The sequence below is a fragment of the Podarcis tiliguerta genome (genome assembly GCF_965153285.1).
Source record: "Podarcis tiliguerta genome assembly, chromosome: 4".
NCBI classification, from domain to species: Eukaryota; Metazoa; Chordata; class Lepidosauria; order Squamata; family Lacertidae; genus Podarcis; species Podarcis tiliguerta.
The window spans coordinates 49,221,270-49,249,042 of NC_139537.1; the positions used below are offsets into that span (position 1 = coordinate 49,221,270).

General features: G+C 39.9%; 2 protein-coding genes across 3 annotated transcripts in view; one reads left to right on the plus strand and one right to left on the minus strand.

Moving 5' to 3' along the window:
* HEMK2 (HemK methyltransferase 2, ETF1 glutamine and histone H4 lysine) lies at positions 1-9,380 on the plus strand. The gene is made up of 6 exons (XM_083438649.1): positions 1-379; positions 3,555-3,641; positions 4,801-4,891; positions 5,905-5,988; positions 6,482-6,623; positions 8,505-9,380. The coding sequence occupies exons 1-6, from the start codon at positions 249-251 to the stop codon at positions 8,609-8,611; spliced, it is 642 nt and encodes a 213-aa protein (XP_083294775.1). The 5' UTR covers positions 1-248; the 3' UTR covers positions 8,612-9,380.
* The window catches only part of LTN1 (listerin E3 ubiquitin protein ligase 1), a 27,252-nt gene continuing 8,481 nt past the window's right edge, over positions 9,003-27,773 (minus strand). Inside the window, exons 10-30 of one of the 2 annotated variants that reach the window (XM_083438563.1) lie at positions 26,066-26,833; positions 24,661-24,702; positions 24,178-24,370; positions 23,051-23,290; positions 22,058-22,211; positions 21,668-21,818; positions 21,120-21,321; positions 19,672-19,831; positions 19,329-19,433; positions 17,650-17,792; positions 17,093-17,228; positions 16,615-16,756; positions 15,678-15,891; positions 14,736-14,973; positions 13,965-14,039; positions 12,928-13,114; positions 12,056-12,227; positions 11,716-11,936; positions 10,919-11,113; positions 9,749-9,916; positions 9,003-9,214 (exon numbers count right to left, since the gene is read on the minus strand). In XM_083438563.1, coding sequence (XP_083294689.1) covers positions 9,152-9,214; positions 9,749-9,916; positions 10,919-11,113; positions 11,716-11,936; positions 12,056-12,227; positions 12,928-13,114; positions 13,965-14,039; positions 14,736-14,973; positions 15,678-15,891; positions 16,615-16,756; positions 17,093-17,228; positions 17,650-17,792; positions 19,329-19,433; positions 19,672-19,831; positions 21,120-21,321; positions 21,668-21,818; positions 22,058-22,211; positions 23,051-23,290; positions 24,178-24,370; positions 24,661-24,702; positions 26,066-26,833 — 3,969 coding nt within the window. In that variant the 3' untranslated portion in view covers positions 9,003-9,151. Of the gene's footprint in view, positions 9,215-9,748; positions 10,204-10,549; positions 11,114-11,715; positions 11,937-12,055; positions 12,228-12,927; positions 13,115-13,964; positions 14,040-14,735; positions 14,974-15,677; positions 15,892-16,614; positions 16,757-17,092; positions 17,229-17,649; positions 17,793-19,328; positions 19,434-19,671; positions 19,832-21,119; positions 21,322-21,667; positions 21,819-22,057; positions 22,212-23,050; positions 23,291-24,177; positions 24,371-24,660; positions 24,703-26,065; positions 26,834-27,773 lie in introns of those variants that run through there. The other variant, XR_014510644.1, reaches the window with a different exon arrangement.

The window sequence follows — 27,773 nt, forward strand, 5'->3', positions numbered from 1 at the left end:
AGTTCCTACTCAGCAAAGCAGCCCTTCTACGGCAAGAAATCTATGTTCATCGGGCAGCCACAGCTTTTTCTTTGGTCTTTCTGTGCCTCTCTACAAGACTGTAAATATCCTCCACCTCCGACGAAGGGATGAGTTTACATCCGGGACTTTTTTTTTGCGGCTGCGCGGTCCCGTCCCCCCGCCTCACCGGCCGTTACTCATCTTCTTAGGCGGGACGCCGTTTGTTTAACCGTTGGCGGTGCCCCACGATGATTCCCACTCCGTGGCACCGGCACGTGGGGCCGCAGGGCCTCTTCAGCGAGGTCTACGAGCCCGCCGAAGACACTTTCCTGCTGCTGGACGCTCTGGAGAGGGACGCGGAGGAGCTGAGGAGCGGCAGGTGAGGGAGCCAATGGCAGGAGGGAGGCGGGGGAAGGACGCGGGGGGGGGGGAGAGAGAGGATGCGCGCGCATGCAAACGGCGGCGGTGCCGGTCATTTGTACGGCCGTTCCTGTCAGGAGCCTTCACCTCGCTCAGGTCTCGCAGCTCTGGCCTCTTGGCAAAAGCTGAACTCGTTGACTTCGCTTGAATTTATATTGCAGGTGGGTTATGTTCCGAGGACGTTTAAGACAGCGGCGTAGACCTACGGCGAAAGTGCAGACCACTATAGCAGAGCTAAACATCAAACCGAACCCACTCAAACCTCAAATTGCGCCCAGTTAAACTAAAAGTGTATATCCATGCATTTGGAGTTCTTTGAAGTCTGAAAGCAAAGAAAAGAAATGTGTGTGTGTGTGCCTAATGTAAGGTTACCAGATTTGTTTCAATGAATCCGGGGACACTTTTCAACTTCCTGCTAAATAGATGGATTTTGTCAGGGGACTGATTTGTAAATCTGGGAACTGTCCCCAGGAAACGGGGACGTCTGGTAACCTTAGCCTAATGATGGTAAGGAGGGCATTGAACCCAGATCACAATACCCATTTCTCCACCATGGCATGAAAAAAAGCAGATTCCTTAAAAGCATTCAACACGCTTTTTTAAGGTTCATGTGTAAAGTAATGTGCACACAACAAATTTATATGGAACCACAGGCATCATCCAGGTGCATGCAGTGGCAGATGAGTTGGTTGTTTTTAAAGATTTATTCCCCACCCTTGGATCACACATTCTCAAGGCAACTTACAAGAAACAGGACAACATTCACCCTTTCTTTTTTTCTCACACAGCTGGCACAATCTTGAAGCTGGACAGATAGGATCAGGATATGCTTCCCACCACGAGGAGCAAGGCAGTTGCGATCTCATCTTTGGGAACCTGCACATGTTTATTAGTAGGATTTGCAAGCTTCAGCTAATTTTTTCTCTCAGAGTTGTGAGAATAGTACAACCTGAGCTCCTTGGAGGAAGGGTGTGAAAGAAATGTATCAAAAAACAAAACAAAAAACAACAGGGCTCTGGCCTGTTTTGGTGCCTGAAGCAGAAAGTTTAAATGGCAGCCCTCCCACTAATCAACATGCCACAATGCACCACAAAGTCCCACTGGGGGAAAAAATATTTTTATTTATTTATTAAATTTGTATAGCATTCTTCATCTGAGGTCCACAAGGTGGTTTGGAATATTAAAATACAAAAATGCATAACATAGTAACAAACAAAAACAATAACTTCCCCACACAGTTTAAAAGATCTTAGGTAGTTTAATTAGTCAAAGAATTGGCAGTAGTTAAATGTTTTGCCTGGTGCCTAAATATATGTAATGAAGGTGCCAGGGGAGGCTCTCAGGATAGCATTCCATAAGCGGGGAGCCATTGCAGAAAAGGCTCGTTCTCATATTGCTACCCTCTAGACCTCTTGTGGAGGAAGAAGGGCCTCAGATGGTGATTGCAGGGTCGGGGGGGGGGGATTCATAATGGGGAAATGTGGTCCCTCAGGTATTGGGATCCTGAGCCATTTAAGGCCAAAACCAGCACTTTGAACTGGGCCTGGAAACTGGTGCAGTCAGGCCAGAATTGGCATCATATGCTCAAACCCAGCATTCAAAACTCCCATTATTCTAGGCACGTTTTGCGACAAGGAATTTCATTTGCATGAGTAGTTTCTGAGCTCTGGGCACAGTACTGCACCTAAGATTTCAGATTAAAACTGCAGAGTGGAAGGAAAGGAAGATCTCTTCTTGCTTCCCCACTTCCGGCCACTTTCTGAATACTGGAGAAGAGACCCTCTTAAGAATATTAGGGCGGTGGGCAGGGGAAGCATGGCGTTGTTGTTGTTGTTTTTGCAGTCTTCAGAAGAGGAGTAGACCATGTGAAAAATGAATATAAGATTTTATCTGCAGTTCTTATTTTCAGCTTTGTATTCTTGTTATAAAAAGTGCACCTGGACATTCCATTGTTGCACCCATAACCTAAGTTTAAGGTGCCATTTATCCCCTAACTTTCATATCTCTGTTTCTAACACTGCTCAAACTGTTTTGCCCTTGTGAGCAACCTGGCCTCTGAATTCTGCACCAACTGAAGTTTCCAAACACTCTTCAGAGGCAGCCCCACATATAACACATTGCAGTAATCTAACCTAGAAGTTACCAAAGGATAGATGGTAGAAGTTAGGCTATTTGTGTCCAGATAGGGGAGCAGCTGGGTCACCAGCTGAAGCTGATGGAAGGCACTCTGTTCCACCAAGGACCCCTGAGCCTCAAGAGCATTGCTGCTGTTTCAAGGAGCCTTGAAAGTAGAATTTCCTGATGACTTGTGCCCCATGGATCAGATGTGCCTGTCTCTCACACTGCCGCTTCTAATAGCACCCAAAAACATACCACCTTACTTTATTTCCTTGTAGGGCCTTGCCAAAGCTGGTCATACTCTATAGTGTTTTGTTCCAACGTATTGGCTTTAGTTGCAGTTAGGATTGTGAAGAGTTTCTGCTGAAAGGAGTTCAACCAGCCTTGTGGCAAGATCTTTCTCAGTAGTAGTACTTGAGACTCCCTTTTTAAAGTGTTGCCAAGGGATGAATCTGAAACCTTATATACACAAAATATGCTCTGTTAGAACTATGGCTGTAGTCCAGCTTGATATCTAGGATATACTTGTCCTATAATTATGGCAGTTAACTGTGCTTAAGTGTGTCTAGAGCAAACATTCATCTGCAGGATGACCCACTAGTTTTGAGGCAAAACTAGAATACGTACTGGCATTTACAGATGGAAAATATATAAAGAACTTAGGCTTACAGATTGTTTTGAAAGGCCATCATTAGACTGGATAAGTGCATTTCAAATAGGATTTACTAGTTTAAAAAATCAGAAGTTGAAAACTACATGGAAAATGAATTTAATCTCTTTAAAAATCAAGCTTATTAATTTATAAAAATAGAACTTAAGCTTCTTAGTGGGTATAGTCATTCCATTTAAAGTAAAGCTTACAGTGGATAATATTAATCTCTTATTTTTTTCTGCAGAAAAATACATTGTATCTATTCAGATATTTTTAAGATATGTAGTCACTGTCTGAATAGTTTATAGCGGCACAGCCCTCGTTAATCTCATTGCACCCTTATTTTTATGTCTAAAATGTTTAGCATTGAGATCTGCCTTGAAGTAGGATCTGGATCTGGAGTAGTTTCAACATTTTTGGCTTCAATTGCTGGACCCAAAGCGTTATACTTGTAAGTATTTATATGTTATTTTAAATTGTAGTGTAGGATAAGTAAAGGCAGGGTGCATATGATTCTTTAAATGTACCCCACACCCCTAGATCACAAAAATATTACCATGAATTGCACTTCAGTGGCCTTTTAATTAAGTTGTATACTATAGTGGCTTTTTAAAAAACCTTTGGGCATAAATATGTGAAGTGTAATTAAAGTCATGGGAATGTATATTTGATTCCAGTGGATCCTTCCTACTGTAGACCAGTTGGGTGAAAGATGCACAGGTTGAAGCTAATACTATACATCTCCCAACTATGCAGCTAATTACTTGGTTCAGATATCATAGAAGAAGGAGAAGAAGGAGAAGAAGAAGAAGAGTTTGGATTTGATATCCCTCCTTTCACTCCCTTTAAGGAGTCTCAAAGCGGCTAACATTCTTCTTTCCCTTCCTCCCCCACAACAAACACTCTGTGAGGTGAGTGGGGCTGAGAGGCTTCAAAGAAGCTTGACTGGCCCAAGGTCACCCAGCAGCTGCATGTGGAGGAGCGGAGACACGAACCCGGTTCCCCAGATTACGAGACTACCACTCCTAACCACTACACCACACTGGCTCCTACCAAATCATACCAAATCATGGTTCATTTTAGCAGTATTTTAGAACCTAAACCATTGAGTTTCCAAATGCATTAGAAGCAAACTATCCTTTAGACCTTTTTATCTGCTTTAGTATTCCATCCTTCCAGGACTTGGCTTCAAAGACTTATTTCTGTATTTCTGGTGCAGCCGTGCCTGGAGATGTTTACATGCTGTGCCAAATCATAAACTTCATTCACCAGTTTTTATGGTCTCTGAACTGAGCCAGTATGTTGCATGGAAGTCCATGGTTAATCTTGGTTTAATAAAAGTTACTAGTATTCTTTCTTTCAAAGCTTGGGTGACGCAAAAATCCCTGCAGTCAGAGCAGATAGGGATATTTGAATTGTTATGCCTAACATGGTATCTGAATTGTTGCCAACTACCAGAGAATACTATTATAAGGAACTGCGACCTGTGGGTATTTATTTGTATCACATTGTGACAGTTTTAATATCACCTTATCTAAATGATATTTAATGTTACCTTGGTTGACAAAACATTGCTTGTTTTAACTGAAATACGGCTCATTTGCTTATAGGTGTACCGATATCAACCCTCTGGCAGGTCTGTGCACTGTGGAAACAGCCATACATAATAATGTTGACATTCAGCCCATAATTACCGATCTGGTGAGATTCAAATTATAACTCATCCTTTTGATAGATAATACTGCATACCTTCATAATACCAAACACTTCACTGTGATGGGCTGATATAGCACTTTGAGTTTATATTGTTCAATGAATTAGCTTTTTTGCGGTATTTATATGCTATTGTTTGTTTACTAGTGACTTATGTTTGTAAATTTTAATGGTACTGTTATTATTGTGAGCTACTTCTATCTCAACATTGTTGCTTGAAAAGCAGAACACAAATATTAAATCAGATCAATTTATAAAATGTTACCGTATTTTTCGCCCTATAGGACGCACTTTTTCCCCTCCAAAAATGAAGGGGAAATGTGTGTGCGTCCTATGGGGCGAAAACAGGCTTTCGCTGAAGCTTGGAGAGCGAGAGGCGTCGGTGCGCACCGACCCCTCTCTCTCCAGGCTTCAGGAAGCTATCCGCAAGCCTTGCGAGCCCAGGGGGAGTTCCCGCGGGCTCGCAAGGCTTGCGGGCAGCAGCCTGTTCTGTGGGCTGGGGTCGGGGGAAGCTCAGGCTTCCCCTGCCCCAGCCGCGGGGGAAATATATATTTTTTTATTCATTCCCCCCCCCCCAAAAAACCCCGAGGTGCATCCTATGGGCCAGTGTCCCCTATAGGGCGAAAAATACGGTAATCCTTTTAATACAGAGGGACTTTTTTCACTTCCTTTGGAAAATAATTGTAGCAAAACTATCCTCATCCAGTAATTTGGTGAGTTAATTGAAAACAACATTGTTTTTTGGTTTTGACCTTTTCTTGGAGCATAAAGGCAATGAGACAGCTTTTAGATTGATAACCAGTCTTTTAATAAGATGTCAGTCTTCTGTGACCTAACTGAAGGTCATGTGCTAAATTTGAAGCAAACTGGAATAGCTGTAACTTCCCCCCCTGCCCCTGCCCCAAATTCTTTACTAAATCGTATTTTACACAAGCAGGCTTGGAGCAGTTTGTTGGAGAATAAAAGTTGTGTTAATTTATTTTACGTCAACTTATGTCTAGGTAACAGCCTTGTTGCCACGATTGCATGGGAAAGTGGATGTACTGCTATTTAACCCACCTTATGTAGTAACCCCTTCTGCTGAGGTACGTATGCATTTGAGAAAATAGTTTATCAACCTGTTGCAGTTGGGTAGCAGTTGTTACCCACTGAATATGTTGAATTTCACTTGTCTGAAAATTTCAATTCAACTGCAGCATTTCCTAAATCTGTTTTCACTATTAACTAGCTAATCTTGTCTAGTATTTCTGTCTTCCATTATTACCACTATTAATAAATTTGCACATGCATTTTCTGGATACTTGCAGCCTGATCTTATCTCAGTCACCTTTGTGTTGAATGGAGCTCTGCTTAGGTTTGCAGACTTCATATCCTGATGATTCTTCAGTAATAATAGACAGTAAGGCCATCTTGCTTTAAAAAATTGGTTCAAAAGCTAAACAAGTATATGTGACTTACATAATTGATTGAATTCAAATGTGTTTGACTTCACTCATTGCAAAGGTCATCTTGTTTTTATTTTGTCTAAAATGCTGCATGGTATATCAAAGTGCAATTTTCCTTTTTCATTTATTCTAGATTCACAGTCATGGAATAGAGGCAGCATGGGCTGGAGGTAAAAATGGCAGAGAAGTTATGGACAGGCTCTTTCCACTGGTGTCAGACTTGCTTTCAGCTAGAGGATTATTTTACTTAGTTGCAATTAAAGAAAATGATCCAGGTTAGCAATACTTCTGTTCTCTCCCCCCCCCCCCCTTAAACTTCATTTGAATGAGTATTGGAGACAATTTTATGCCAAAATGGATTCAGCCACTCTTATGATGCCTTATATGAGCTGTATACATCATGTATGATCTGTCTAGTATTCAGCTACTGCTAGTGAAAGCCCTTGCAGAGAACACAGAATCCCCCTTCATACCTTATTCACATGAATGAATTCCATATGATGAAGGGAAAGTGGGACCCCATCCCAGGTGTTCTGTGCTGGGATAGCCTTACCCCCTGATGCTTATGCATTTAATGTGAATGGCTGCAAAGGTATATCTCATGCATAGATCCACACTCAATGTGTGGATTCTGAGGCTGTCCCAGCACAGAACATTGAGGATACAACTTCCCTTTCATCACATGAACTTTCTTCACCTGCAGGGGGCTAGAATGACCATCTTATTTCCTCTAAAAGCCATTTAGTCTCAGGCTTGAATGCTAAATGGGACTACCCAAAAATAAGGTAGACACTTTTACATATTGGGGGGCTCCTTTGGTATGCAGAAATATGTAAATTAAAACTAAAAAAATTAAGTCCCAAATATGTCTAAAGAATGTTGAGGGCAACAGTGGGGGGAGGAAAGAAAAAAACCTGCTTGGGGCTTTAACATAGGCAAGGCAGACCTGTGGCTCTTTAGTTGTTGGTCTTCCACCTCCCAGAATTCCTGACCATTGACCATCCTAGCTGGGACTGTTGGAGACCAAGAACTGGAAGGCCACATGCCTCCCCTAACATCTTGCAGTAGGTATTCTGGAGGATTCGGGTCACCAGAGGGACCTGTGCCATGAGGTTATGCTTCCTTTTTTGCACTTTACCAAGATTTTTCAGGAAGAGAAATAAAAAGGTCACACGTACTCTTTCCCATTCTTCCAAAACCTTCCTTGCTTCCATCAATGCATAGGACACTTGAGTTTAGGGCTAGCTAGCCCCCAACCTAAATCCTTTAACACCATATGGTAAAGGCGACAGGAAGGAAAGAAAAAAGGGTCATACAATTTCCATTTCTGGTTCCAAAAAGTCACCCACCCCAGTTGCACTCCAAACAGATTAATCTTTTTCAAGCTGTAGCTGTAAACAGCAATGTTTCTGTTAAGGCAGGCATCCCCAAACTCAGCCCTGCAGCTGCTTTGGGACTGCAGTTCCCACCATCCCTGACCACTGGTCCTGTTAGCTAGGGATGATGGGAGTTGTAGTCCCAAAACATATGGAGGGCCAAGTTTGGGGATGCCTGTGTTAGGGGCTGCAACACTTCCTTGTGACTCATCACGTGCCTATTACTGCTTAGTCATGTAATGCTTGCTGTAGAATGGATTAGTGATCCATTTTTGCCCAGAGTTTCTACATCTATTTACAGGTGGCATACAGGCGAGTCAGAGGCTGTTATAATTGAATGTTAAGTAAATGTGAATCATGAAGTAGCAAAGGAACAGATTTTTCGGTTGAGAGCCAAACTGAGACTAGGTTGGCAGTGAATAATTATTATTCATTTTGTTAATAGCCAAGTGTGTAACTCTTAAAATGAGAGAACCTTGGAGATGACAGGTAAGTGAGCCTTACACTGGTCAGGAATAAGGAGTTAAGAACCTTGCTTAGTTTTGTTCTATATCTGTTCTCACGGCAGTGCTGGTAATCTAGTATCAGCTTTCTACAGGTTTTTCTCTTTGCCAATAGGCAGGAAATCTAGCTGGGTGAATTGTGTTTGTGTATGGTTTGTTTGTTTTGTTTTTTGCAAAATTAATGCTGAAAGAAATTTGAAGATAATTTTGGCTGATAGAAGGCTAGGACCCATCTGTTGCTTTAAACTTAGCTGTGATTTCTCATTTGTAATTGCAGATGAAATTATCAAAATATTGCGAAAATGTGGCTTAAAAGGCACCAGAGTACTTTCCAGACAAGCAGGAAGAGAAAATCTCTCGGTACTTAAATTTTGCAAGTCCTGAAGACTACCTGTTAAACAAAAACTACTCTGGAATAAAGGTTGCACAAAAGACAATAATACTTGATCCTATACTATTATTTTTTTCACAATGAAGCCAGAAGTTCTTTTGATCAGGACTGAATTTCTTGAACAGAAACTTTGGAGCGTATGGTGTGCACGTACGGCATGGAAGGCGAGGGGGCTCCATGTCCTCTTTTTTGCTCTTCAAAATATGGCACCCCTAGTATGCACAGCATTGCACTGGTGGTGTTCTAGTCTCTGGAAATGGAATTAACCAAAGCACAGAAGCTGAGGCTTTACATACCATCAGTTTTTGCCAGAGATGTCAGAATGCCTTGCTTTTAATATATATAGTAATAATAAATAATAATTAATATAAAAGCCATATACAATTTGTATGATACCCTGATCAAACAACTTAAGATTTTTATTTGTAAATAAAGCTAAAATTAGCATTTCACAGCTAAATCCAACTGTGCCTGTTGATTTTCTTTGAGAAGTTCATTGAAGCAGAGAAGTTCATTGAAGCAGAGAAGTCATTTCAGAAGAAGGTCTCCCGACAAAGCGGACAGGTGGATTTGTTACTAGATGTAAACCATTTGTACTGAAAGAATTTTTAAAAAAGAGTATTAAAAGCAGATTTGACATACATTTTACGTTAAATGTAAGGTTGCTAGACGAACAAGTTTTATTTATGTCTTAAATAGTTGAGTAACTATCACATGTGTGCCTTCTGTGAAAATTCAAATGAAAGCCATTTCTGAAGCCTATTATTCAACGAAGTTTTTTGCCCATTTGGGTGCTTAAGGACTTAATTGTCATATTCTAAGGCTTACTACCGTGGGCAGATAGCTTTCCTATATGAGCATACTACACTAGTATGTCTTAGTCTTTCAGTTTTCAACAATGTCAGCTGCATAATTTCCCAAGAGTGATAATTAGTTTACAATGCAGTATGGAAGTAAACTGTGTTTTCATAAGGGAAAGACTTGCTACTCATTACAGGAGGATTTATCCTCTCAATTTTACTGAAACTCAACTAGTTTTGTGGATTTGACTACTCCTAAAGCCAGTGAAGCTTTCTGTGTCGTCTTTTATTTAAAACTTGCTTCAGAATTTGTCTATTCCATGTACTTACCAGACAGGCTGAATGGAACTTTTTCTTGCATGTTCTGCAAGCTTTTTTAGGGAGAGAGTAGTTAGAGCCATGTATGACTGAGAAACAGATCATACAGTCTTCAACACCCTCAAAGCGTTTATCCACATTGTTTTTCCATAATGCTAAGCCTTCCATTATACTTCCGTTCTAAAAGAAAATAAGTTGTCTCAGGAATCAATAATTCATTATTTCAAGTTTGTCTTTAGAGTAACTTCACTTCTCATACTGGTTCACAGTCCTTTCAACTATTTTACAAGGAAGCTATACCATATCTTGAAAGTTTTTTTAAAGCATGGTGTCCCACCATTAATGCTGTCTACTACATAATAAAGTACTCCACTGTATCTGGTGACCATTTAGTTCTGTTGCTATAGTTTTAGCAAGAGTTGTTTTCCATAGATCAGAATCTGCCAAGCATACATTTTACTTAATAGCTATACAGTGGTGCCTCGCAAGACGAAAAGAATCCGTTCCGTGAGTCTCTTCGTCTAGCGGTTTTTTCGTCTTGCGAAGCAAGTCCATTAGCGGATTAGCGCTATTAGCCGTTTAGCGGCTATTAGAGGCTTAAGCGATTAGCGGATTAGCTGCTAAAAGGCTATTAGCAGCTTAGTGCCTTAGAAAAAGGGGGTGGGGAGCGGAAAAAACCCCCAGGAATCGCAAGACATTTTCGTCTTGCGAAGCAAGCCCATAGCAAATTCGTCCTGCGAATCACCTCCAAAACGGAAAACCCTTTCGTCTAGCGGGTTTTCTGTCTTGCGAGGCATTCGTCTTGCGGGGCACCACTGTACTACACAACTCTCTTCTAAAAAAAGAACAGGAATTTTGACTGAAGCAGCTGCCATTTCAATGGCAAGGGCTTTTGGGAGTGCAGATCTGACTGGGTCCATGCTTGGAAAGTACTTCTCTCTCCCTGCTCAGTTAGGGACTGGATGTTTTTTGCAAGTGCAAATTCAGGAGGAGGCAATTTCGGTACCCATGCAGATAGCTTTCAGAATGAAGGTTATATTGAGCTAGACAGAATGGAGCTGTCCAATGGTGAACAGCTGCCCTGCTATTCTGCACCCACCTGCTGTTCAGAGCAGACCTAACCTGTGGATAATAATACATGGCAAGGACTGAACCATCATGGTACTTTTAAGTGACACATACCTGATGAGTGAGATATGTGCTCAACTGTAGCATCCAATTGCGCCATTGCTGCACTGCTACACCAACTCTCTTTCCACTCTCAACAGTTATGGAACCCAGGGGGTAATTTGGAGGAAGCTGTATTATCAGTTCAATGAATATATCATCAACTGAGTAGGTAGCAATGACTTCTCGGGTAGCAGATCGAGCTTTTACCTGTGGAAAAACAAATCCATAGCAGGCAGAATACTTGTCAAAAAGGCATATAGCAGATAATTTGGAATGCACCTAAAATATATACACATGTAGAGTGTACTTGCAATATACTTCTATTCCTCCCCTCACTGAAATATGTGCAACGTTTTTAACTGTAGCCAGAACAGAGACACTGAAAATGTCTGCTTATAGAAGAGATCTGCCCTGGAAATGACAGCACAATATCTGCAACATTTATGAACGCAAATATCTTTTTCTATTTATGAGTGCAAATATTCTTTTTCTATTTAATAAGCAGAAGTAGCAATCCTGGAATAGTTCTGTATGCTACGAATATCACAAGGCATTTCCAGACATTAATTTGTTGAGGGATTGATATTAACTGGAGTATCTCATACAAACTCTAAATTACAGAATAATACATAGACTGCAGATGATCACTGCCCTAATTCAGAGCACTATATATGCACAGACCTGTTTTCCAGAAACAACCTTAGATAAAGTGTATGCTTCTGATTGAACACTCGATGGTAATTTACTTTCTACAGTATCAAACTTGTCAAAAGAATGAAATAAATTTATGTAGATAAGATCATACTAACCATCATTCCATTAAACAACTGTGTACTGGTCTGCACTGAAGATATTTCTTGTAAAGAAAGTACACTGCTGACGTATTTGCTTGTAAATTTATCTACAGTGTTGAAGACTCGTTTCTCACAGCTATTCCACCAAAGACGAACCATGGCTGGCAAATCTTTTAATGTCATACAGTAAACAGAACATGCCAAATGAGGGATGTGGGAAGACAGCGATGAGGTGTCTGGATAACAAATGGGGGAAGTGGTTTGTAAATAAGAACAGTTCAATTACATCTCTACAGTTGTTTCATACAATGAAAGAAATTCAATGTCAATTAAAGCTAAAACTATTTGGACTGACCTTTGACGTCTAAGTCAAGCTCCTCAGTAAAGTACGTTTTTACATCCTTACTTGGGAGTTCAGCTGTTGATCCTGGAAGGGCTGGATTTTCTGGCATAAGCCTGAACAGGTGATACAATAGTTTATTCAGACTCTTGGTTCTTCGGAGATATTGTGAGTAAAGAGCTCGCAGCTGGTGGTGAAACCATACAAAAATTATTCCCAATAAAATCTGTTCTCAGAAGCATTAAAATTGAAGGAATGTATACAATGGGAGTATGAAAAGGCTTGGTGGGATTTACAGCAGATTAGACAAGACAGTTTTTATACAAAGCCTTAATACGCACTTGCAAGGAAATTAATGGTAATACATTGGTCAAACTATTTAAAAAAATAAGATACAACATCACAAATACATATTTCTATGGAGCAATTTAGCAATGTCATTATGACATGCTGGTAAGATTGCCTTGGGTTTCATGTTGCCAGGTATTAAACATACCCTATGTGCTTCCAAGTCTTTCCTTCTTACAGCCAGATGCTACAAGACAATATCATTTATCCAAACTGGCATGAGAACAACCATAACCCTTGTTCAGATATATGAAAGTACTTTTTTCTCAATGACAAAAATGACTTGGGAATACTAGTAAAATGGATAGTGGAACACCATATGACAGCTATTTTGAAGCTCCAAGTTCTGGGCAAAAGGATTTGAAATGCTTTCATTTGTACTAATGGTTTTCAAGCAAAAGGCTTGATTATTTCCTACTGCTGTGGATTAGGAATAACTGAACACAGCTGAATTCATTTGTCAGTAGAAGGCTGTGGAGAAGTACATGGGTATATGTGTGTCACAGGGTGAGGAGAAAAAGATAAACCCTTTAATTCACCTGAGAAGATGCTGCCTTGAAGAAAGTTAGTATTAATTTCCAGGTGAGGAGGTATCCCAAAACAAGGCAAAACTCATCACTTAGTGGTTGAATAACTGCAAACTCTCCAACTGGAATGCCTTCTAGGATGTTTTCCAGTAACTCCTCCTGAGTGGCAAGCACAGTCATAAGAGCTGCTGGTGGGGACCTAAAGTCAGGGCAGCAAAGGTGTTATTTTTTTACATTCAGATCAGTTTCCATAGTACGAAACATGTAAGCACATTAACCAATGCCATGTTATCTCAAGCACCTCAATGGAGGACTTTTTCTCCAGGAGAATTTCATTTTATTTTCATTTCCTTGATGCCAACACCTAGAATGTGCTACCAGGTGCTACCAAGGTGACAAAGAACTTCTTCCAGATCTAAATATATGACTTGGGAGTTAAACCAGACCTACTGAACAAGCCCAGAGCAAGGACCAAAAAGATCTATACAGAAATCAAACAATTGGCTACTCCCAAGGCAGAATCGCTGCTTAAAATTGTGAATGTGTTACCCAGTTTAAAGGCTAGCTTGTCCTACTTAGAATGCCATGATAGCTATATACTACCCCCCAGGAGTGGAGGTCTGTGAGTCCTCAACACAGAGATTCAATGGCAGGAGACAGTTATCGCCCTCACATTGTGTTTGTAGGTTTCCCATAGGCATCTGGTTGGCTATGAGAGATGGGATAATGGACCAGATGACACTATGGTCTGATCCAACAAGGTTCTTATGTCCCTACATGTGAAGACATCAGGATGAAGAGAACAAACACAGAACATTACTCTTTCCCAGTTCTTTGGGGGTGTACCTTCTGCGACTATGTGACAGCTCCTGAGGCACGTGTGTGTGTGTGTGCGCAAGTGTACACACACAAACACAATATTGAGGATCACAGGTGCATCTTCCCACTTAAGCCATGAAAGTCCAAGTCTGGTAAATGGTTGGAACATTTTAACATTCTACTATGATAGGCAATTGCTTCGTTCATTATATAAATAAAATGAAACGTACAATGATAGCTCCTCCTCTTCATCACCATAGGATTTGAGATCCTCGTTGTCAAATTTAGGCAAGTCAGGCATTAACCTGGGATTTAGAAAAATTAAAAAACAGTGTTTTTATCCATATTTTTAAGGCCCAACATTATCTGTTCTGAAAAGGATTTAAACATCGGATATTACTAGCAAGTAAGCACACCATTATGTTTTGGAATCATCCGTTTACAGAGGTGATACAAAGAAATAGTTTGCATCATTACCCTCATCCTCAGTATTAACCCTTATTATATTTAGTGCCTGACAAAATAAATATAAGGGACAATATAATACAATATAAGACAATATTTCAAAACTGGAGAAGATGGAAGGGCAGAGGGGTGAAAGAGACTCTGCATTCATCCCTTTGCTCTCCCTCTTCCTCTATGCCCCCTTGGTAAGTCTCCTTATTCGGAATCAGTAGAGCAACCTAGCAGATGCCTACAGGACAATAGTGGTCACCAATCCCTCTGAGAGGAGGCCAATACCTGTAGGAGCTCCCTGGTGGACTTGATGTGGAAATAGTAGTTAGTCAGTGTGCTTTTCATCTTCAAGGCAGACCTAGAAATCAAGAAGCCCTACATAGGCTCCGGTTTGGAAAGACTGTTCCTTTCAGACTAATGTGAGCACCTTGAACTAAGCAATTGAACGGGCAATTGGTTATGCTAATATGTTCCCTGGTCTATTTCTAAATACATATTCTATGCTATAACAAGATCAAAGTGTATGTGTGGAGGGGATAACTTACTTATTTAACATGTGGTAGACTGTGATTTGAACAGGTCTAGCTCTGAAGAGCAGCATTGGAGAAAAAGTATTTAACAAGGTTTGTAGTTTATCTGGGAGATTTGTCTTCTGACCAGCAACAAATTTGGCAGGAAGTTTGTGGTTCAATAACTGATCCTTTGAAATGTACATTAAAGCTTTCCCCAAAGATTTCAACATGAAATTCTGAAATGATGTTTCCAATGCATCTTTTTCTTTTCCTGTTCAGAAAAGAGAATTCACAATTTTAATTCATCTTAGCAAGTTTACATTATAGAATTATTAGTTCTCCTGGAAAACTGTTCAAAAAGGTAACATACAAATGTGATATTGTACTCTTAAAGGACTCCTCCAACTTATTGACAACTCATCTTGATTTGCACACATAAAGCTTATGTGGTAGTTAGACTACATTTGGTCTTAACTGAGCATTCATCCTGATTTCCTTGCTAACATCTTTCCATTAAGAATTTGTTCATCCCATAATGTTCAGTATTTTTCCCATTCAATTTCCTTACCAAAAAAATATATATTAAAAAATTGATTCCTTGTGGCAGAATGTTTTAATCTACTTTAACTGTATGAACCTAAATTTCCAGTATGCCCTTGAATCCCTCCAGAAAAACAGTGACAGTCTGGAAGCACCCAGCACACTAAATTTACATGCTTTCCTGAATGGATTGCAAAAAGTGAAGGATTTCCAGAGCATTGCTGAAAGTCTCATTTTTTATCAAGGAGCTTAACAGCCTAACCAGGTGAACAGACCACCACGGTACACAAACAGAACAGTGTTGGACACTGAAAAGTTCTGTATTTCTAAGACTGTTAGATAAAACTGCAATCTTAAGATGCAGTAAAGCAGAGTGTCCAAAAAATTAGTCACTTTTCCATATTATATTGTATACTTATCATTTGCCAGACTTACTTGTAATTTTTACCAGCAACGATAAAAGTAAACTATGAATGCCTTCAGAAAAGAATTCCTGCCATTCAGCCATGAGGTTTGGTGGAAGTTTTTCAGTGATTTCAGGAGTTGCTGCCTGGAAAAAAGCACTCGAGGCAGCACTCAAGTCGCAGCTGACACAGGCAAACACTTGCACAAGGGCAACCGGAAAGACTGCCTGGCTGTCACTTGTTGTCTGGAAAAGAAAGAAGAACACCAGGATGGGCTTTATTTTTCCTTTTTAAAAAAAAACAACCTGAGGAATTTCAGTAACACCCATTCAAAGAATAATTGTAATCTAAAAGTTACACATTTTCTTAAAGGTTTAATGACAACAAACCCTTCTATAACAAATCAAAGCAATTTCTTTAAGTATGAAAATAGATTCCAATGGTCTTTTCTCTCTCTAATGAGAAAGAGAATGGCAGGATCTATCTGCTGGTAAGAGTATGGTAAGAGATTGTAGGGGTTTGGAACTCTACAGTTCTACGATTCTATGTTCTATATTTCTTCTTTTACCCTCATTTTGACATGATTCTTGTTCCACATTTTTATCCATACCTCTTTGTACAAGGTCAGGTGTAACATTTATCAGTTATGCATATTTTAGCAAAATAAACTACCAGTTATGTTTTGTTGAACATGTTGTGGAACTGGTGCACGGGATTAGATTGAGCTCAGATAATCTTAAATGTGTTCTGAAATTTTTGCTTCACAAAAGTTCAAAACATTTACTGTAGCCAATTTTACAGTAAAACCATACAATAATAAGTTTACATGATAGGCTGTTGCCACATATTTTAGATTTCTCAAAGGCAGGAACTGCCACCCAGTGGATTCACAAAGAAAAATATCTGCACTCTCAAGACTTCATGCAGAGGCCTGAATATCATTCCCTACATTTAAGTTTGCTTCTTACCTCTAACCAGGCCAGCATGGAACACATGACAAAATCCCACTCACTCTCCAGCAAAGAGGAAGGATCATTCAGCAACAAAGAAATAAACCGGATCATCTCTATGTTCAAGCCAAGCACCTGTGGGCTTCCTTCCCGTAGATTGCTGGGGGGCAGGGAGGAAAATTACAAAAACAAAAATGAATCAGGCAGCAGATTTTGTAAAGTATTTTTTTTTTCAGTATTTGTGAACACTGCAGAAAGCAAAGAGGAATTTCCCCTTCTCTCACACACAGGAGGAATACCTCTGCTAAGATAATGCCTATTAAGACAAAGGGAGATCCTCTAAAAAGAAAAGTATGCTTCTTGCTACAGAAATATTGTTTACACTTACACAAATTTCAAACGGTTATTTAATTGAATTGCAGCCCTATTATAAATATAACCATTTCAACCGTGCAACACAGACCAGTCATAATAAAACTGTAATAAAGCTACCCACCAGCTAAAAAGAAAGCTGTCCTCATAGTCATTTCGCCAGGCGATGATGATTTTTAATATTCCAGGCATTAGATCTCCATAATCAATGCTTCCACAATTCAAGCAGGAATTTAAAATAGCAAGATATCCAAAAGCTCCTAAAACAGAGTCAAATGCTAGATTTAAAATATCACATTAAATGTTATTGAAAACAACAAGAAAAGCAGTAAATTAGAAGCAGACAAGATGTGGACACTGGTGGTTGGATGCAAGATCAGAAAAAGGTAGGTTAAATAATTCCTAACGTTCAGCATCCATATTACATTTTCTTCAATCTGTAATAAATCAGAACTTGTCTAAAAGAAACTTAGATTTGCCATTTATCTACTGAGTACGCTTAATAATATGCACCTTGGAAAAAGCACTTAACAATAAACTGATTCGTCAAGAGCCTTTTCCTCTCTCTTGAAGAACAGAAGCAATTCTCAAAGGCAAACAAACATCTAATTAAATTAGTGCATTAAAAATCTAACTCCTACAAGCTAATGAAACATTGGAGATAATATTTAAAGCACTGACCATCAGTACTGTAAAGTCCACTTTCATTGCAGGTCATTAGTTTAGCAGTGCACTGAATGACAAGCTCTTCCTTGTCTTCCTGAAGTAAAAATGGAGACAGATTCTGAAGTGTGTGCAAGTTGCCTTCCGTTAATGGAAAAAACCTGTCCAAGAAAATGACACATCAGCAGACAATCTGGAAATCAGTATGATGTCCACAGATAAAATGCAAATTAATTCAGAAAGGCCATGAAACAGGGAAAGTTTTGTTGCAGAATTTTATGAAGAAATAGGATTTGCACAACCACAAACCAGGACCCCCAGAGCATTTATTTGAAACAGACAGGACTCTCCACCAAAGGGAAGTAAAGCATATAGGAACAGAGGGGGGCGGGGAATCAGGAATGCTAAGGATGTTCCATTTCTGTTTCTCATGCTATTTAACATCTATATGAAGTAACCAAGATGATCAGGCTAAAGTGTCTTCAACAGCTCTGCCACTCATCATTTACACCTACTAGGCTTAGGGAAACTGTAGAAATAGTGAACTGATGTCAGGAGAGAGCATGTAACTCCAACTCTGTACCAGCTGTACTGATTGACTTGGGCCCAGAAGAGCCGTGGCAAAGTGCTGGTTACCGTTAAAGCCCTAAATGACTTGGGCTATCTGAAAGATTACCTGCTCCCATATGACTGTGCCTTAAGATCAGCTATAAAAGCTCTGCTTCAAAACTGCCAGCAACATCAATAAGGCTGGTGGTTACAGAAGACATGGCATTTTCAGTGCTGTCCCCATCATTATGGAACTCCTTCACATGGAAAGAGCAGTTGGCTCTCCTGATGATTGTTTAAAGGCTCTAAATACCTAGCTTTTAACCACACTTTTAAATGATAGATTTGAGGCTGGTCCGGGTTTATGTAATATAATTTGTCAGTATTTTACTATTATATTTTCTATTTTATCACAGGGGCAGGAGGGTATATGGCATTGTTGTTGGGGATGGGGGGAAATAAAAAATATGGATTTTATATGTTTTATTATGTGAGCCACCTTAAGGTTTTATGGCCTGAAAGACAGTACAGGCAACTTTCCGCTCGCACAAGGGTTGCATTCCTGGCTACCGCGCATGTCAGCGGGATGCCCATCAGTCTGTTCCGCCCCATTCCACCCCCTTTTGTTGCCAAAAGCAGCACGTGCGCCACCAAATATCTAAGTACATATCAACAATGTAGAATATTTTTACTGTTTTGCGCTACTTGTAGCCAACAAATTATGACCCAACAACCATATTTCATCCTAGTCATGATGCATGATATGTTACAGGTGAATTAATTCCATCCAAATTCAGAGCTATTGTTGTTTATTGTCTATGTTGTTTAGCGCCCAGGTGCAGTGAAACATCATTTCCACCTCATACTCATGTGACACATGTGCTTCTCTTGAAGAGGGGGAAGGTCTTTATCATAGAGTGGCTCCAATTTGGAGCAAAGCTTGAAAATCCAAACAGCCAGTTATATGAACACTAATATGCACTTTTATCACTGCCATCTGATTTTGGACCAGAGCATTGCTGGACATATCCTCTCTCTTTATAATGTGAGACACAATGTGGGCCTTTCCTCCCATTTCCTACTTTAATCAATGGGGCAGCAGTAGGTGTGATCACAGTCTAAGAAAAACTACAAGCCTACTATCATACCTTTCTGATGTACTGAATAGTCCTTTTATCTCACAGGATGCAATATTCTCAGTTTTTATCAATTTAGCCATGGTTAAGGCCCAAAGTCGTCCACAGTCTTTTGATCTATGGAATAATAAAGTTTCTGTGATAAATCTGGTTTATTTAAAGACAAAATAAATGTTCATTATTATTTATTCTTGATGTGAACAATTCACAAGGAGACAAACTTCAGATTAGGTAACAAAAGTGATACCTGAACAGGAAGAACTGGGATATTTGTTGCTTTCTAGTGAAAGCTGTTTGAGAAACAATTGTTTGTTTTTTGAGAAACAATGTTTTCAAAAATAAAAAAAATACCTACCTATTGAATAATATTCTTAATAGGCCATTTGTATTAGTGAGTATGCATAATTTTTCACATGAAATATCCATTACTTGCAGGTGGTGAAGGAATTCAGCAAGAATGCTGGGTGGGTTTGCTAATTCTTCAATCCACTGTAAGGCATATAGCTGTTCTGCGACTAGAATAACAACAACAGAACAATATCTGAATAGTATAATCCAGCAAATGAATTTGTTGCTAACCTTGTAATAGTTATTAAACATATAATTGAACATGGTAAAATTTATACTGCAACAATCACCAGAGGAAGCTGTTTATATAATGTCCTTTTTAATATACATGTTTCAAATTTCTATTATCCCATAAATCCAACTATAATCTCCTTTTACAAATAGGTAAATTGAAGCTCAGAGATGGGGATATATGCGTTTGTCACCTAATTCTAAATCCAACACTACACAATAGACTGTGCAGGGCAGGAGTTCCTTGTTCATATCAGAACTTTTATGACACTGAAAGCTTTCACACACAAGGTATTTCCTATTCATTTCAAAAGAGGAGGCGTCTCCATGTACACAAAAGAGATTTCTGCCCTACAATTAAAATAAATAGGGACGACTGTGCACGTAGGAGTTCTGTGCAATAAACCACAGTGGCCTGTTTCATGTGCCACTGTAAACCACAGTTAAGGTTAACTGTGGTTTAAAGCAAAGGTTGGGAACCATTGGCTCGCCAGATGTTGCTGAACAACCCCTTCCAGCAGCCCCAGCAAGCATGACCAATGACCAGGGATGGTGGGTGTTTTACTTTAGCAAGATCTTAAAGAGCCAAACGTTCCCCACATCTAGTTTAAAGGCAAACACACAGCATGCACAGAGCAAAAATTATGGCTGCTTCACTCCTTCTCTGCTCCTACTGTGGTCACTGCTGCCAGGGGCTAAGGCATGGTTTGGTTTAAGTTGCATTTGAACCTGTGCTCATTGTTTGCCTTTTTCCATACAAACCTCAAGTTGTAATCAAGCTTTGTTCTGGCCTTACCACTTGTGGCTTGTTTGAGGGAGACAAACATTGAGTCTGGGAAACAAGGAACATAATGCTAAGACAAACGACCGCTTAGCTTCTGGCAGCAGCAAGAGGGAGGGAGGAGCTATGCTGCTGTGATTTTCAACCCATACACAGCACATTCACTTTTAAACCAACTGTGATTTCAAGTTATGTACACACAAGCCTAGTGTAAATCATAACACAGAAAGCATGACAAATGCCACTCAATTATAATCCTAGCATATCTTTATCAATTCAGAGTTTTCAAATATCAGTTGTCCCTTAAAAATGTTTTACATAAATAAATGTATGTCACACTTCTGTTTGACAACAGGACCCTACAGAAACTGGTCAGAAAATAAATTATAAATCGCAAACAATAAGATTTTTAAAGTTTGATTTCTTTCTTTTTTGTCACTTACTGATATTTTCAATTTTGCTTCTTTCCACTTCATGGTTTTCAACTCCTTTTCCCAGTATTAATAGTGTCATTCTGCTTAACAGAGCTGCAGTACATAGGTGGCTTGGAAGTTTTCCCATGAAACAAAGCTTCTGATCTTTCACCATTTCAGGTATTTCACAATTCATACTCAGTCTTCCTTCCAAAAGTGGTTTCTTTAACCACTACAGCAACACATAGGAAGTAAAAAAATTGAATTTCATTTTCCCCCAGAGTCATACAAGATTGTAATTTTTTCATTACTGTTCACATAATAGAAATGTTGCATTAATATTATACATTTTAATATAACAGTTAGCAACAACTGACTATAGTTAAAAGTTAACACATAAAACTAATTATCAAGAGACATATTTATGGCACATAGATAACATGCGCTCTTCATGCAGAATCTGGTGGCCTGCTCGTTCATGTTGCTTTAGCCGCAACAAAAAATTGGTCCCAAGAAGTTAACTGCAAATGCTGACAGTAACTATTCACTGTACAATGACACTGTGGAAACTTATATACCTCATTGGATAGAGATCCCCGCATCTTTTCCCATTCAGACTCACTTGGAGTGAGCCAATCAAAATAATCCTTCAGAGTATAAGTAGGAACTTTATCAGCTTCCAAAAGTTTAGTCAACAAGTCATGAACTGCTGTGATCAAAACCTGCAAACTGTGAAGAAACCAGGTAATTAAAAAATAACGTATTTCACATCTTTCCATACAATGACATACCTTGAATGTTAAGACTCACACCTCCATTATTACGGCACCACTGAATTTCATAACAATTTCATTTTAACTAGGTTTTGAAACCACTTTCAAATCTTGATTTAAAATCCTGGTGAAAAGACGAAGCCTTGTTAAAATTGTGGTAGCCCCAGCAAAGAAATTAAGCAGTGCACTGCTTACCTTTTAACATCCAGCGTTGAGGACTGAAGTTGGTTCTTGACCCAAAATGCAGATCTCTGCAGGAAGGTGCTGTCTTTATGCATATCGCTAAGATGTTGCACAAGTGAAGTTAAGCCACAGAACCATGTGTGCTTCAGCTTATTCACAAGGAAATCTACATCAATTAAAAAAAAATGGCTGAACATTTTAACTTCTGAGCATAATGGGGAAGCATTAGTCATACTGCTAAATCCATTAGCATAAGAGCAGAATCCTATCCTTGAGCATGGGATCACCCCCTCACATACTCATGGAAGCTACACACATGCAATCTGCAACACACACACACACACACACCATATGCCTCACAAAGGCTATGGGAAGTGCCACCTCAAGGCAGTCCAGGCACCTTGAGGCCGCAGCTCCCAACTGAGCCAGCTCCCTTGCTCCATGCCTTAAGTCAATGTACTTGTCAGTAGTGACAACTTTCAGAGGATAGAATCTTTCCTCTGTCTTCCCTCACCTCATGCCAGCTTCTCTTCACTTGAATGTTGAAACTGCCACTTCCAGAGCGTTCAGGGATGATCACCAGCACTTAGGCATTACTGGAAGCAATAATTTGCTTCAGCTGAATGCACCAGAAGAGGAACATAGCAACACAGGAAGTTGCCTTATACCGAGTTGTCTATACCATGGGTGGGAAACCTCCAGTCTATGGGCTAAATTTGGCCTGCCAGGCCTCCCCATTTGACTTGGGAGACCATTTCCCCCAAAACACAGTCTATTTGGAGGTGCTAGGAATTCAGCCAGGGACCTTCTGCTAGTAAAGCAAATGCTCTATCACTGACCGATAGCCCTTCCCCCATGGAAGTTCTATTGTGCAAATGGAAAGAAGCTGGAAGATACTGTTAAACTCCAACTCTCATCAGCCTTAGTAGCATAGTCAATGGTCAGGGAAGATGAGAGTCATAGTCCAGCATATGGTATCTTCAACATATACTTATTGTGCAATACCTGACAAATGTGTTGTATCCTGGCTTTGTGCACACAACTGGAAAATGGTGAGCAACAAATCTTCTGATGATGGCATCAACAAGCATCCTTTAACTGAGCTGAAAAAGTTAGAGGCTATGTCACAGATGAAAGACACCGATGGTTCTGTGTTTCCAGCTTCTGAAAGATCCTTTGCTTTAGACAGAGCTGCTTGAAGTTTATCAATAATCCTTTTAACATAAACTTCACCAATCAAGGACTCTATTGATGGGAAAAAAGCACATTTTAAGTTACTCCATGATCAATGTGTGCATGCTGAAATTACAGTGCTTACAGCCTGAGGAAACTGGGCCAGCAGCTCTGAGATTCTTCCTTTGGCAGATAGGTAGGTAATACTGCACTTGTTTAGCTATAAGCCATTAAAAAATAGAAACAAAAAACACATGTAGCATTGAGTAGAAATTTAGCTCTCAATTTCCTGGTCCCCAACACAAATAATGAAGATTATGTTACCTTGTGTGTTCCTTTATCAAACAGCAAAAAAGCAAACAAACTTACTAGGTGAAACAAAGTTCTCCCTGAAACTAATCTCCAACAAATATTTTTCATGGGGATCTTTATAAAGTGGGCACTGAATAATATAATGAACAATATCCTCTGTGACGGTTATACAAAATATGTTGTCTGAAGCATAATTTCTTACAATGACCATCCAAAAAAGCAGAGGGCATCATATTAAATCTAATTTCTGCAAAAGTGTTCCTATGTGGAGCTAAGTTTAGTCTTCTGACTTAATGCATGGGTACAGTCGTGAAAATCTCAAGGAATGAAATAGTGAGCATATGAGTCAAAGAGTCTTTCCCATGTACAAAAATCCTTAGCTATGGTTCAGACATAGACTTGATCTTGGTCAACTGGCTAGCAAGATCTCTGCCAAGTGTATGTTAATCAGCTACTTGCTTTTGGCATTCCGTATCTCTGAAGCCCTGAACCTTGGCTTCTTACTGGGATCTTATAAAGAATAAATGCAATATTCTATTATTCACCTTAACACCACCATTGTCTCACACTTCCCACCCATGACAAGCCTGTCTGCCAGCTCTTGCAGTTAATTTTATTCTTTCCTCGGGTAAACTGAAGCCACCTACCATTTTTAATAAGCTGAGATAACACCAAGCTTAGAAGAGTCCATCTTTCTGAATGAAAAGATTCTGCTGAAGCTACTGTCGTTTTCAAACTTGTGTTGCACAAGTCATCAGCCAGAGTTACAAGCTTTTCTCCTAACACATCTCCTTTCAGCCAAGCAGAACTCAATGAATGTTTCTCGGAGTTTGAGCATGCCTAAAACATTAAAAATACCAAAGTATATTTTAGTGGTGGTTTAATTATTTAATGTTCAAATATACTATACTACTTATTATAAATTATATAGACATGTGTCTATAGTTAATTACCAATTGTGCAAGTGATTCAGCACAGAAAGGGCTTTTTCATCTTAAGCACACACAGAAAATGGGACAGATATTTACATAAAGTGCAATAAAACTGTCTGTTTAAATAATCTTAAATTCATGCTTCTCTGGATACAAAACTAGTATGTGTAAAAAAACTAACAAAAATCTTGAATATACCTTTTGAATTATCTGAAGAAGAATATTCCATTTCAGATCCATCTGAAACAAAAACAGAAAAAAGAGAGAACATCAACAATGTGATAAGCAGAAACTTAAAACAATTTGTGTGAAAAGTTTTACATTTATAGCCAATGCAGCATAATGGTTAGAGTACTGGACCAAGGTATGGGAGACCTAGGTTCAAATCTTCCCTAAGTTGAGCTCCTTGCAGGGATACAAATATTTTTACAAACGTACACATAAATCTGCTGCAAGAAAACTCCCTCCTCCCCTTTGCTTAGTATAACTGGACTGTTTCTTCAGAAGATCTGTTCTCATGAGTGCCAAACTGAGAGGCTTCCTTGCGGGTGGTTCTGCCTGTGGCACATTTCCCCCCTTAAAGTAGCCATGTCGCACTGTCATCAGAAGCACGGCAGGTGGAAATGTGGGACAGAGCCTTCTCAGCTGCAGCACCCAGACAGTGGAACCCTCTGCCCCAGGTGACTGATTATGCTACTGATTTTGCTTGTGTGCTCCTCTCGATTTCTAAAAGTTTGCTAATTTTTTGAATTGAACTTTTTGAGGATCCTTTGGGTGAGAAAGCAGAGTTGTGTTCCACATTGCTGTTCTGCTTGTGCAGCAGACTCCCACTTGCGTCACTAAATATCCCCCTCCTTTTCTTTTTTGTGCAACCCCTAACTCATCCTCAAAATCTGCTCCAGGTGGTTGAGAGAGAACAAACTGGGCAATTTGGGGGTGCATGGAAAAAGGAGAGGAAGGGGAAGCACTGCTGTATAAGTGGATCTCCACTTGTGCTGTGTTGGATACAACCCTAACTTTCTAAATTTCAATATGAAATGAATAAATTAGCATAGGTTAGTATTAGACATGTTTTTCTTAAAAAACTGATCAGCACCTGCTTATGAAACTATATTACTGCTACCAAGTTATTCTATTCTAATCCTAAATATCCAAAATGTTTCATTCCAAATCTCAAATTACATAAGAGAAAATTGATCCAAACTGTTAAACTCACCACCAGTCTACCAAATCATAGCAAATCAAATACAGTGGAACCTCGGGTTGCGAACGTGATCCGTGCAGGAGGCACATTCGCAACCCGTGTCTGCACACGCGCATGACGCGCTTCTGCGCACACGCCAAAAACCGGAAGTAACCCATTCCGGTAATTCTGAGTCTCGGCATGTCCGTAACCTGAAAATGTGCAACCCGCAGCTATCGCAACCTGAGGTATGACTGCAGTTCAGTTGGTAGGTAAGCATGAGACTTTTAATCTCAGGGCTGTGGGTCCAAGCCCCTCACTGGGTGAAGGACTCCTGCATTGCAGGGGGTTGGACTAGAATATCCTTGTGGTCCCTTCCAACTCTACAATTCTATGAAACTTATTTTTAAGAAAGTGTACCTTTGTTAAGTCATTTAGAATGTTTTCTCTCTCTGGGGCACTGCTGCAGCAATGGAGGACACTATACAAAATATCAACCAAGAAATCTGTCTCTTTTCTCCAGTCTTCTTTCAGCCAACCAATTAGATTTTCATAGAGAAACTGGATAGAAGGATTTTCATACTGAAGCTTTGCAAGTTCCTGAATACTGGTCCTATTCTCCAAAAGAACCTGGAAAACTCTACTGGAGGCAAAGTTACTGAGGAGAGCAGAGAGGAACTTTAAGTGCCGCTCAGACCTCTGTTCATTGGTATACACAATACTCAGTTCTGCAAGTTTACAAACTAAATCTTCTAAAGGCTCTTTCTGTAGAGGGGAAAGATGTTGTGCATGAATAAGAGTGCCAGGATCACTGCTGCTTCTCATATCAACAAAATTTTCATGTTCAGTGTTGCTTTCAGCTTCATCATCTTCTGCAAACCTGATCTTCACAGCTTTTCTTCTGCTTGGTTTTATCTTATTTTCTGGGTTCTGAAGGATTTGTAGCAAAGAGGACACAGCAGCCAAAGATTTCTCATCTGCGTCTATTACATCAATGTGCCCCACACATATAGTTGAAAGGCCATCCCAAAAGTCCGACAATATTCTCCGGAAAGTGGGAGCAGCTCCATCACCACTTGAAATTTCTGCTCGCGTGCTCCAAAAGCGCAAGGTGTCTGCTACCTCAAAAAACAAAGGTCCATTTTGTAACCTGGGCTCTTTAATCACTGTGTCAATGAGGGGAACTAGCTGTAAAGAGAAAATACATTCATTTTAGTGCAGAGATTAAAGTAGGGCATGATGTAGAAAATGTTGTTCACTACAAAATGTGACCCTTCCTTTTGGTGATTTCCACCCACACACCCAAGTATAGTGAAAAGCAGGGTGGGAGAGGGAGAAGTGGGATGTGTCCAGGCTGCTACTGTACCTAATTTGCTGTGCTGTTGCCATAGGCAATGAAAATCGTCACAGCAAACAGAAAACTTAACAAAATGGGGGTTGTGAGAAGGAGAAGAGAATGGTATAGCTAGGTCTGCCATACGTCTGGGATTTCTGGAAGGTGTCCAGTAGAAGTCCCGTTTGGGGGTGTTTTTGTAAACACCCAAAGCTTTGGCGTTTGTCTAAAAAGAGCTCAACAGTTGTGGGGTCTTCCTAAGAAAAGCTCAACAACTTTCAAGGTGTCCTGGATTTTACTTTTTGAAAGATGGCAACCCTAGGCATAGCTACAGCAGCAGCAACAGTGAAAAGGCACAGATAAATATAAATATTCTGAAAGGTATTTACCATAGACCTAGTTCATTTAGCTAACTGTTAGCACAATCCTTAACAACAATGAGCTGGAGGGGATGCACATGAGCTGCCCTCCCCAGTTGATTGACAGGGTGAGGGGAGTGTACTTGCCAGCACCAAACAGCTGTTTAGTAGACGGAGGGAAGCACAACGGTCGGTCTAAACTGGGCTCCCCACAGTCTGCCAAACAACTAGTTGGGGAGCTCAGGTGAGAACTGTGGGTGGGTGTGAATTTGCCTGTAACTTGAGTAACTCAAGGCAGGCTGTAAGGAATGCTTGGTGAGCTAACAGGGGAGTGGGGTGGAAGGAATTTAAGTTGCTGGGTAGCTGGTAGTGAACTTGGAGCCTGTGGGTTGCCCACCTGTGATCTAACATATTTATTTGTTTTGCCCTAGGAAGT